We start from the raw sequence: 9,644 nt of genomic DNA, 5'->3' as shown, positions 1-9,644 counted from the left end.
GCATGTCCCCCAACGTTGGGCAACCAGGCCCTCCCACAAATATTCCTAGCACCCCATCCTTGTAATAGACGTAGTTCCCGGCCATCGTCCACTTTTACCTGGGAGCAGCGTGGCCCCATTTCCCCCTACTGGCAGCACCCTTTCCTCCGGTGGGTGCGGGAAGGGGGAGCCAGCGGCAGTTGTTCCCACGCCCGCCGGAAGGCAGCCCAGTCCGGAAGCCGGCACTGCCGGCCCTTGTCCCCTTCCCTCCTCCCTCTCACCCCGCTCCCAGGGGTTGGAGGCCGAAAACAACGCGGGAAGGAGATATGGGGGTGTAGACGGGCCCGGGAGGCCCTTGCGTGCGTGCGGCCGCGCTTCTGAGTGGGCTGTAACTGGGTATCTGATGGTACAGTGACTGGGCTGCTGTGACGCGGCGTGGCGGCTCCTGTCATCCTGATCAACCCGCTCCAGGACAGGGTCGCGGGTGCCAAACTCTGGGCTGGAGAGAGCAGCGCCCCTCCCCTCAGACCTAGACCCACCCCCAAAGCAGAGCCCGCCCCTCCCTCCAGGTACAGCTAATAACCTCTAATTACTGGTCATTACCTTGCCCGCCTCGTGGGAGAGGAGCTGCCGGGGGTACTCTGGCGCCAAAGGCTGCGGGCCAGGACTACCCCCACCCCCCACCCTCCCAAAGCCACTTAGAACCTCTGTTAACTCTCCTGCGACCAGGAATTGAAACAGCTCTTGCCACCTAGAGTCATGGGGAGATTTCAGCCGCCTATGTATTTAAATCGCTTAGCGCAGCGGCTGCACACTGTAGACACTCAATAAATGGTGACTGCGATTTTATTAAATACTATTGTTATCGCTTTCCTTTGAGCCCCCTCCACCGCCAAGGCGGGGTCTCAGAAAAGGCACGTTGCTTCCCCGCAGGCTGCGTTCCTGCAGTCTGCGCGCCCCCTGGTGGGCCTGGGGCACCAGGGAGGTCAGGTCCTGCGATCGGAAGCCGGAGGACCTAAGGGGTTCGGGGCTGGGGAGGGTGGTGCAGGAGAAGCTCTGTGGAAGTGGATCCAGACTGGGCAAGTGTGTCTGTACCTCACCCAAGACCTGAGTCCAGCTGATTCATCCTGCCCTCGACCTAGGATCACGCTCGTGTCCCGTTTACCCCTGAGGCAAGACTCCCAAGTGGTGACTTGGGAAGACCCCCTTTAGGAGCTCTCCTCGAAGTTCATAGGATGTGTTACGGCCTGCCTCTTCCCCGCGCAAATAAAGGCTCCGATCATAAGGTGGTTAGGGGCCAGAATTCCTTCCAGCTGAAGAGAGAGGACGTGAAAAAGCCCGTATAACAGGGTGGGATAGCTCCGCCTCACAAGCTGAGGAATTATCCTGAGGTCTCCGCTACCCTCCCCCTGCCAAAAAGAGCCAAGGAGGAGGGGTAGCGGGTCTGCGCTAGGCATATGCAAGCTTGGCCCAGACTGACCCCTAGCGGCAGGGCGGGCGCCCAAGTGCTGCCCGGATCCAAGATGGCGGAACTGGAGGTATGATCGGGCGCGGGGTGGAGACCACGTGTCTAGGGCGGGGCCTGCGCCTAGGGGGCGGGGCGGGGCGGCGCTCTAGGCCGAGCGGGAGGTCGGGGCTGCGGGTGCTCGCTGGTGGCGGATCAGAAGGCGGCTGCGGTGGCGGGGCTCCGCGGCCGAGGTCGAATCCGATCGGGAGCCATGAGCGTGGACAAGGCCGAGCTATGCGGGTCTCTGCTCACCTGGGTAGGTCGGGGGCGGGGCCAGGGCCAGGTATGCGCCCGCTCTTCTCGCCTGGGAGCCCTGGCCTTGGTTCGTTCTACCCTTCTGTTCTGGGGCTGGGAGGAGGAAAGGGCCTTCGGCCTGCAGGGCGGTTGGACTCTGGCCTGAGCACCCGCTCCTGTCACGTGGCAGGTCTGCGTGGAAAGAACAGGTGAGGCCCCGCCCCTTCGCGGCTGGGTCACGTGGGTGAGGGCACAGGTGCGCTGGCCTGGTCACGTGGGGCCTGTGGGGACCAGGTGACTCGTGGTTCTCCCCTGGCCCGGTGGCGCGGGGTTTGTAGACCAGAAGTGAAGTGAGGCCACGCCCCCTCCAGTCCCAGGTGAGCTGTGGCCACTCCTCCGCGGAGCTGGTTTGCGAAAGCCATAGAGCAGTCACCGCCAACCGTGTGAGGTTCCCGCTGACCGGGAAAGTCAGCGAAAGAGGAGTGGTTCGATTTTTCCCAGGCCCTAACTGCCCATTGCCCTTTCCTCTTCCTCCCCAGTTGCAGACGTTCCATGTCCCGTCCCCCTGTACCAGCCCCCAGGACCTGAGCAGTGGCCTCGCCATAGCCTATGTGCTGAACCAGATGTGAGTGGGGCTGAGGGGGAGGGTCCCGAAAGGGTTCCCCAGCAGCTCATCCCACCTTCTCGCCCCCAGAGATCCTTCCTGGTTCAACGAGACGTGGCTCCAGGGCATCTCAGAGGACCCGGGTCCCAACTGGAGGCTGAAGGTGACAGGTGGACTCATGACTGGGGGACAGACTGGTGAAGAGATCATCAGGGAAGGCTAAGCTAGACATGTCCTGGGTGATGGGTCAGCCAGACACACGTCCTGGGTGATGCACAGACAACTTGGCCAGGAAGAGAGACAGATGTCTGGTGACCAGCCAACTCTCTTCTTTCATGCTCCTATGGAGCAGGCCTGGGTGTGCCGCAAGGAATGACACAGACAAAAACCTGCACACACGAACATAAACTTCCAGTGGCAATAAGTTCTACGAAGACCATAAAAGCTGGGCCGTGAGAGAGGGCAGCTGGGCGGGTGGTTGGCCCCGATGGGCTGATCTCCATGTGAAATTTGGAGGAACAGGGTTCTAGGCACCGGGAACAGCCAGTGCAAGGTTGGGAAGAAGCCTGGTGTATCGAGGAAAGGCAGGGAGGTCAGAATAGAAAACAAGGGGGGCAGAAATGGTGGATGAGGTCATCAGGAGCGGGGCAGGCTGGGGCAGGGAGATGGATTCTATTTTAAGTGCTACGCAAAGTCAAGGAAGGATTTTAGCAGAGAGGAAAGACAACCTGGCTTGGGATTTAACAAAGCTCCCCCTGGCTGCTTGGAGAGGAATGCAGAGTAGGCAGCGAGAGTGGAAATGGAGACCCGGTTGGTGCAATAATCCAAGTGACAGATGAAAATGGCTAGGGCCAGAAGGTGGCAGGGCAGGTGGTGAGACGTGATTGGATTCTGGGGACATGTGAACAAGAAAGGCAGGCCACTAGACAGGTCGCCCCTAGGAGGGAGGACAGAGGATGGTACCAAACAGGGATGAAATGACCAGGAATTGGGAAGTGAGGCAGAGAAAAAAAGGCTGGGGCCGACAGATTCAGAGTGGGGGCTGCTCGGCTCCTTCTGGGGGGGCTCTGGGACCCTGGACACAACTCCTTGCACCTCCCTAGGTTAGCAATCTGAAGACAATCTTACAGAGCCTATTGGAGTACTCCCAGGATGTGAGTAACCATAAACAGAATTTAGGAGCTGGGGTTGGGTTGGGAGGAGATGGGTGTTGGTGAGCCCCAATGCCCCCTATTTGCACCCCTACCCCCCTGTCCTCAGGTCCTGGGGCATCCTGTTTTGGAGCAGCACCTTCCAGACGTGAGCCTCATTGGCGAGTTCTCTGACCCAGAAGAGCTTGGCAAGCTGCTTCAGCTGGTGCTTGGCTGTGCCATCAGCTGCGAGAAAAAGCAGGGTATGGGGGGGGGGTGGTTAGAGGATCCCCAGGGGAAAACCTGAGAAAATCCTCCTCATCCCGTACCCCCACGTTTCAGTCTTCCCCACCTTGATCCCCAGAGCACATCCAGAGAATCATGACGCTGGAGGAGTCAGTTCAGCATGTGGTGATGGAAGCCATCCAGGAGGTAAGTGGGGGTGCCCAGTGTGGCAAGGAGCTTCAGGGGAGGAGACATCAGGGCAGAGGCAACTGGGCATGGGCTCTGCCCTGGTAAGTTCTGGGCTCTTCCTGGAACTCAGTTGGCCAGATGCCCCTGTCTCAGGTGTCTGCCAGCTCGAAGTCACCATTTAGCACCCTCAAAGGACCCAGCCTCCCTGCTGGATACACTGCGGGAGGGCAGCCTCTAGATAGGGGTCATTGGGGAGAACTGGCTTTGGGCGCAGGAGGATTGAGAGGTCCGGAGGCTGGATTGTAGAAGCTTTAAAGGCCACACTCAGAGGGCCCAGCTCATCTCACTGTCCTCCCACCTTGCTCCAGCTGATGACCAAAGACACCCCCGACTCCCTGTCACCAGAAACATATGGGAATTTTGATAACCAGGTAAGAGGCGGGGGACCTTGTTAAAGGCCCAAATCCATCACTGATTCTCAGGGCTGCCTAAGGAGGAGGAACTTGTCCTTACGTGTGTAAACCACCTCGATCCCTCAGGGTCCTAGCCTGTTCCCTCGCCAGGTCACCAGTGTCCCCACATCACCTTTCCTTGAGTCCCCTGGGGTCCGAGCCCTCCCTTGGATCTTGAGAGTTTCTTGGCTCCTTTCTGCCACTAGAGACGCCAGCCTCCCTTCCCCCAGTCTCCTCCCGTGGACTCCTGACTTCCTTGCCCCTCCCCGCTCCCCCCCCCCCACTCCTCCCCAGTCCCGAAGGTACTACTTCCTGAGTGAGGAGGCCGATGAGGGGGATGAGCTGCGGCAGCACTGTCTGGACCTGGAGCGGCAGGTGAGGTTGAGGCTGGCGGAGAGGGAGCGCGGGTTGCTTGCCTCCTTCCCTTCCAAACTCCAGCTCATCTGCGCCTCCTGCTGGCAGCTGGTGCTCCTGTCCGAGGAGAAGCAGAGCCTGGCACAGGAGAACGCGGTGCTTCGGGAACGGGTGGGCCGGCCAGAGGGTGAGGGTGCCACTGGCCTCACTGCCAAGAAGCTGTTGCTGCTGCAGTCCCAGCTGGAGCAGCTGCAGGAGGAGAACTTCAGGTGCGGCGAGCCGGGGTTTGGGCCCCAGGCCAGGGGATTGGCGTGGGCCCAGCCCCCTCGAGTGCCCCCTCCTTCCCTACCCCTCCAGGCTGGAAAACGGCAGGGAAGATGAGCGTCTGCACTGTGCCGAGCTGGAGCGGGAGGTCTCTGAGCTGCAGCAGCGGAACCAGGCACTGACCAGTCTGGCCCAGGAGGCGCAGGCCCTGAAGGATGAGATGGACGAGCTGCGGTGAGTGGTGGGCCCCTGGGTCCCCCCTGCCTACTGTCGTTGCCGCAGCGTCCCTCTGATGCCATAGTACCTCAAAACCCCCCAAATGCCCGGTGAACCCTCCCAGTGTCCCCTAGACTCCACAGTGATGGTGCAGTGGGCGGAGTTTTGAGCTGGGCCTGGGGGTGGGGGTGGGGGTGGGGGAAGCCAGGCAAGGGCAAGGCCGCAGGAGCAGGTTAGAACATTCATAAAGGATGAACTCCCCCACCCCAGTTCTTGCCCTTTCTGCATCTTGCTTTCCCACGGCCTCACTTTTAGGAATGTTCTAACCTGCCCTGTAGCCCCGCCCTTGCCTGGCTCCGCCCCCAGGCCCAGCTCTTGAACCCCACCACACCATCCTGGATTCCACCATGTCCTCTGGGTGCCACCAAGATCCCTGCTTCTATGGTGCCCCCCAGGACCTCAGAGTGTGCCCTTTTGAGCCCACGTTATATTCCCCAGACATTGTAGCATCCCCACGACCCCAGCTACCAGCCCCCCGCCCCTGCTCCAGTGCTGGCCAGGGGCCATCACGCCCCAGGATCCCGTTGTGCCCTCCAGGACCCCAAATGCGATAACTTTGCCACCCCCTTCTTCACCCATCTGTGCCCCTCATGATAGGACATTTCCTTCTCGTGACTCCACAGCACGCCTGCAATCCCAAAGCACTTGGTGGGTCCCCCCAACACCCACTCCCTCGACTTCACTGTGTCTTCTGTAACCTCTAAAGGCTCTCCTGTTACCCCAGCACCCCTGTAATGTTAGAGTGTCTAGAGAATCCCTACTGCATCTTAAAGGACCACATAGCTCTCTGCCCTGAAGGACCTCACCGTGCCTTCATTTGATCCCATAGCCACCTTGTAACCTCAAAGTGTCCTTGAGGGCTCCTCAGAGCCTCTGGGCCCCATCATTCCCCTTGTAACGCCTCAGTCATTCTATTCACTCCCACCCCTGAGGAACCCTGATTATGACCCTGGGCTAACAATTGATACTTAGGGCTCCCTCTGCGCCCCCTAAAGACCCCTCCCCCCCCCAAAAAAAAACACCAGGCCCTGGCTGGCTCCTGACCCTCATGATCCACCACCTTGAACCCCTACATCCCCAGGTGACATGACACCTTCCCCTACCCGGGGGGGGGGGGGGGGTGTGGTCCTCAGATCCAAGCTGAACCTTGACCGCAGACCCAGGCCTCCTCTCCCGACTTGCCTCCTCCCCCAGGCAGTCCTCTGAGCGTGCCGGGCAGCTGGAGGCCACGCTGAGCAGCTGCCGGCGCCGCCTGGGTGAGCTGCGGGAGCTGAGGCGGCAGGTGCGGCAGCTGGAGGAGCGTAACGCGGGCCATGCCGAGCGCACGCGGCAGCTGGAGGACGAGCTACGCCGGGCCGGCTCACTGCGTGCCCAGCTCGAGGCACAGCGACGACAGGTGCGGCAGCGATCAGGGCGGAGCCCGGAGGGCGTGGTGCTCTAGGCCGCTGGACCCCTCGCCCCTTTCGCTTTGGTGGGCCCTCAGCGTGGTGCTGAGCCCCTAGCCTCCCCCCTCGTTTATATGTAGGTAACGCCCTTCAGGCAGGCCAGCTCCTCCCTAGGCTTGTAAGCCCCGCCCCTCCAAGTTCGCTGGGTCTGGTCCCGCGGGGCCCAATGCCTTCACCTTGTATTCAGTCCCTGCCCCTCCTCCAAACCCCGCTTTCTCACCCCTCCTCGGTGTTCAGGTTCAGGAACTTCAGGGCCAGCGACAGGAGGAGGCCATGAAGGCCGAGAAGTGGCTATTCGAGTGTCGAAACCTGGAGGAAAAGTATGAGTTGGTGACAAAGGAGAAGGAGGTGAGGCTGAAGTCCCGCGTCCAAGCCCCACCCTGTCCATCTTAGCATAGCCCAATCCCCAGGAAGCCAACCCTGCCTCAAGTGGCGTCTTGCACCCCGTCCCTCCAGCGGCTGCTGGCAGAGCGGGACTCCCTGCGGGAGGCCAATGAGGAGCTGCGCTGCGCCCAGCTGCAGCCTCGGGGGCTGACCCAGGCCGGTGAGTTGGAGGCCTGTCATCCTAAGGGCCTGGGGCGCGGGTAGCCTAAGGTGCCGTTAGGGCAGACAGAAAAGGTGTCCCAGGCCTTGTCCAGGCCGGGGGCAGATCTAAGCCACCTCGGAGACAGGCTAGAACGGAAAGAAATGGCAGGGGCCGTCCCCGGGGATCAGGGCAAACTGGGGGCAAGCATCACCGCCCGCTGTCAGGTTGGGGGGTGAGGCTTATGTTAACCCAGTCTTTTGGTCGAACTTGAGTCCTCAAAGATGACTCTTGGAAAGTGAACCCTAGGCATGGGGGCAGGAGCTGTGCAGCAACCTGAAGACATTTCTCACACTCTCCAGACCCTTCGCTGGATCCCACCTCACCAGCTGTGGAAAACTTGGCAGCAGAGATCCTACCTGCGGAGCTGAGGTATCCTGGGGTCGCTCCGAGGTCTAGCTGCACCCAGAGCTCACCCTCAGCTCCGCCCCCAGTGCAGGCACCTACTACTAGCCTGGCCTGCTGTGTTGGGTTCCCAAGTCCTCCCCTGGCTCCTAGGCCCACTCACTCCTAATTCTGCCCTTAGTTGGCCGGAGCTCTAGCCCTGTTGCCTAGAGGCAAGCCCTCTAGCCCCAGCTTGCCTCTCCGGGATCCATCCTCACTGCACAAATTAGGTCCAACCCATCTGGCTCCACCCACCGAACCAAAAAATCCTACCCTCAGCCCTGCTCACCGTCGGACTCTGCCCCCAGGGCATAGCCCTGTCCTCAGTGTAGACCCTGTTAGGTGCAGTGCCCTCTGTCCTGCCCCGATGAACTCCCCCACCCCAGTTCTTCCCCTTTCTGCGTCTTGCTTTCCCGCAGTCTTGCTTTTGGGAAGGTTCTAACCTGCTCTTGTAGCCCCGCCCTCGCCTGGCTCCACCCCCAGGCCCATCTCAAAACCCCGCCCATTTTGGTTCCCCAGCGCTCTGCCCACCCACGCCTAGGCCGGGTCCCCAGTACTCTGACCCTTCCCTGGGATCTAACGGGGCTCTTCCCCGGGGCTCTGTCCCTCTGCTAGCCCTGTCCGCCCAGTCTCCCCGCCAGAGCCCCGGCAGGCCTGCGGGCTGACCTGTCTCCAGCCCTGCTCACTCCCCGGTCGGCAGGGAGACGCTCCTGCGGCTTCAGCTGGAGAACAAGCAGCTGTGCCAGCAGGAGGCGGCCTACCGGGAGCGGCAGGAGGAGCTGCAGCGCCACCTGGAGGAGGCCAACCGCGCGCGCCACGGGCTGGAGACGCAGCTGCGGTGAGGACCCCTGGGGGGGGGGGTCCGCGTGGAGGGGGCGTGGGGTGCGGGGCGGAGGGCGGGCGCAGGCACTGAGCGGCCCCGCACTCCTGCAGGCTGAACCAGCAGCAGCTGTTGGAGCTGCGGGCCCAGGTGGAGGACTTACAGAAGGCCTTGCAAGAGCAGGGGGGCAAGACAGAGGATGTGAGTGCCCACCTCCTCCCTGCCTGGCCCTCCCTCGTGCCCCCCAGTAACCCTCCTCTCTCTCCTCCCTGCTGCTCGATGCCCCCTGCAGTCCATCGTAAGTACCGTGGGCCCAGGGTGGCACCCTCTACCCTCACCCCAAGATGGAGTTGGGACGCCTGGACCCCCCATTCACCCAGTGCCTGTTCTCTCCCCCAGTCCACCCTACTGAAGAGGAAGCTGGAGGAGCATCTGTGAGTCCCAGAGGGAGGGCACTCGGGTGGGAGGAAAGTCTGGGGCACAGGTGCGGGGGACACTGGGTGTCTTATGAGGAGAAGCAGTAAGCCAAAACATAGAAGGTTCAGATCAAGTAGGGTCTCATGAGCCAAGGGAAGGAGTAAGAACTGTTTCGGGGGAACAATGGGGAGCCATGGAGGGAGTTTCAGTAAGGTAGCATGACCAAATGACTGTCGACTTTTACTTTTTCATTTCATTTTATTTTAATGTTTATTTATTTTGAGAGAGAGAGAGAGAGACAGAGAATGAGCAGGGGAAGGGCAGAGAGAGAGGGAGACACAGAATCCTCAGCAGGCTCCAGGCTCTGAGCTGTCAGCACAGAGCCCGACGTGGGGCTCGAACTCACGAACTGTGAGATCATGACCTGAGCGAAGTTGGGCGCTCAACCGACCGACTGAGTCACCCAGGTGCCCACTTTTTTCACAAAAAAAAAAAAAAAAAAAAGAAAGAACCTAAACTGGGGGCTCCTGACTGGCTCAGTTGGTAGGGTCTGTGACTCCTGATCTCAGGGTCATGGGTTCGAGCCTCACATTGAGTGCAGAGATTAGTAAAAATTAAAGTAAACTTGGGGCGCCTGGGTGGCGCAGTCGGTTAAGCGTCCGACTTCAGCCAGGTCACGATCTCGCGGTCCGTGAGTTCAAGCCCCGCGTCGGGCTCTGGGCTGATGGCTCAGAGCCTGGAGCCTGTTTCCGATTCTGTGTCTCCCTCTCTCTCTCTGCCC

At 60.7% G+C, this 9,644-nt stretch overlaps 1 protein-coding gene and 1 long non-coding RNA gene across 10 annotated transcripts in view; one reads left to right on the top strand and one right to left on the bottom strand.

Annotated features, from left to right (window-relative positions):
* Positions 1–1,595: 1,595 nt before the first annotated feature.
* HOOK2 (hook microtubule tethering protein 2) overlaps positions 1,596–9,644 on the top strand; it is a 16,315-nt gene continuing 8,266 nt past the window's right edge. For 4 of the 9 annotated variants that reach the window (XM_040450039.1, XM_040450037.1, XM_040450044.1 and 1 more), the window contains exons 1-18: positions 1,596–1,742; positions 2,260–2,345; positions 2,415–2,487; positions 3,428–3,478; positions 3,585–3,717; positions 3,819–3,886; positions 4,237–4,299; positions 4,615–4,695; positions 4,783–4,943; positions 5,032–5,172; positions 6,409–6,610; positions 6,897–7,007; positions 7,116–7,203; positions 7,545–7,614; positions 8,303–8,464; positions 8,560–8,647; positions 8,739–8,744; positions 8,846–8,880. In XM_040450039.1, coding sequence (XP_040305973.1) covers positions 1,698–1,742; positions 2,260–2,345; positions 2,415–2,487; positions 3,428–3,478; positions 3,585–3,717; positions 3,819–3,886; positions 4,237–4,299; positions 4,615–4,695; positions 4,783–4,943; positions 5,032–5,172; positions 6,409–6,610; positions 6,897–7,007; positions 7,116–7,203; positions 7,545–7,614; positions 8,303–8,464; positions 8,560–8,647; positions 8,739–8,744; positions 8,846–8,880 — 1,664 coding nt within the window. In that variant the 5' untranslated portion in view covers positions 1,596–1,697. Of the gene's footprint in view, positions 1,743–2,259; positions 2,346–2,414; positions 2,488–3,427; positions 3,479–3,584; positions 3,718–3,818; positions 3,887–4,236; positions 4,300–4,614; positions 4,696–4,782; positions 4,944–5,031; positions 5,173–6,408; positions 6,611–6,896; positions 7,008–7,115; positions 7,204–7,544; positions 7,615–8,302; positions 8,465–8,559; positions 8,881–9,644 lie in introns of all 9 variants that reach the window. The other 5 variants (XM_040450040.1, XM_040450045.1, XM_040450041.1 and 2 more) reach the window with 4 other exon arrangements.
* On the bottom strand, positions 2,729–3,702 carry LOC121014040 (uncharacterized). Its single transcript, XR_005783023.1, has 2 exons — positions 3,615–3,702; positions 2,729–2,890 (listed from the first exon to the last, which is right to left on the bottom strand). It is a non-coding gene; the product is annotated as an uncharacterized LOC121014040 (long non-coding RNA).

Source organism: Herpailurus yagouaroundi, unplaced genomic scaffold (genome assembly GCF_014898765.1).
Source record: "Herpailurus yagouaroundi ecotype Mexico unplaced genomic scaffold, PumYag 200, whole genome shotgun sequence".
Classification (NCBI taxonomy): Eukaryota; Metazoa; Chordata; class Mammalia; order Carnivora; family Felidae; genus Herpailurus; species Herpailurus yagouaroundi.
Note: the sequence above shows the minus strand (reverse complement) of the source record. Positions and strands in the feature narration are given on the sequence as shown.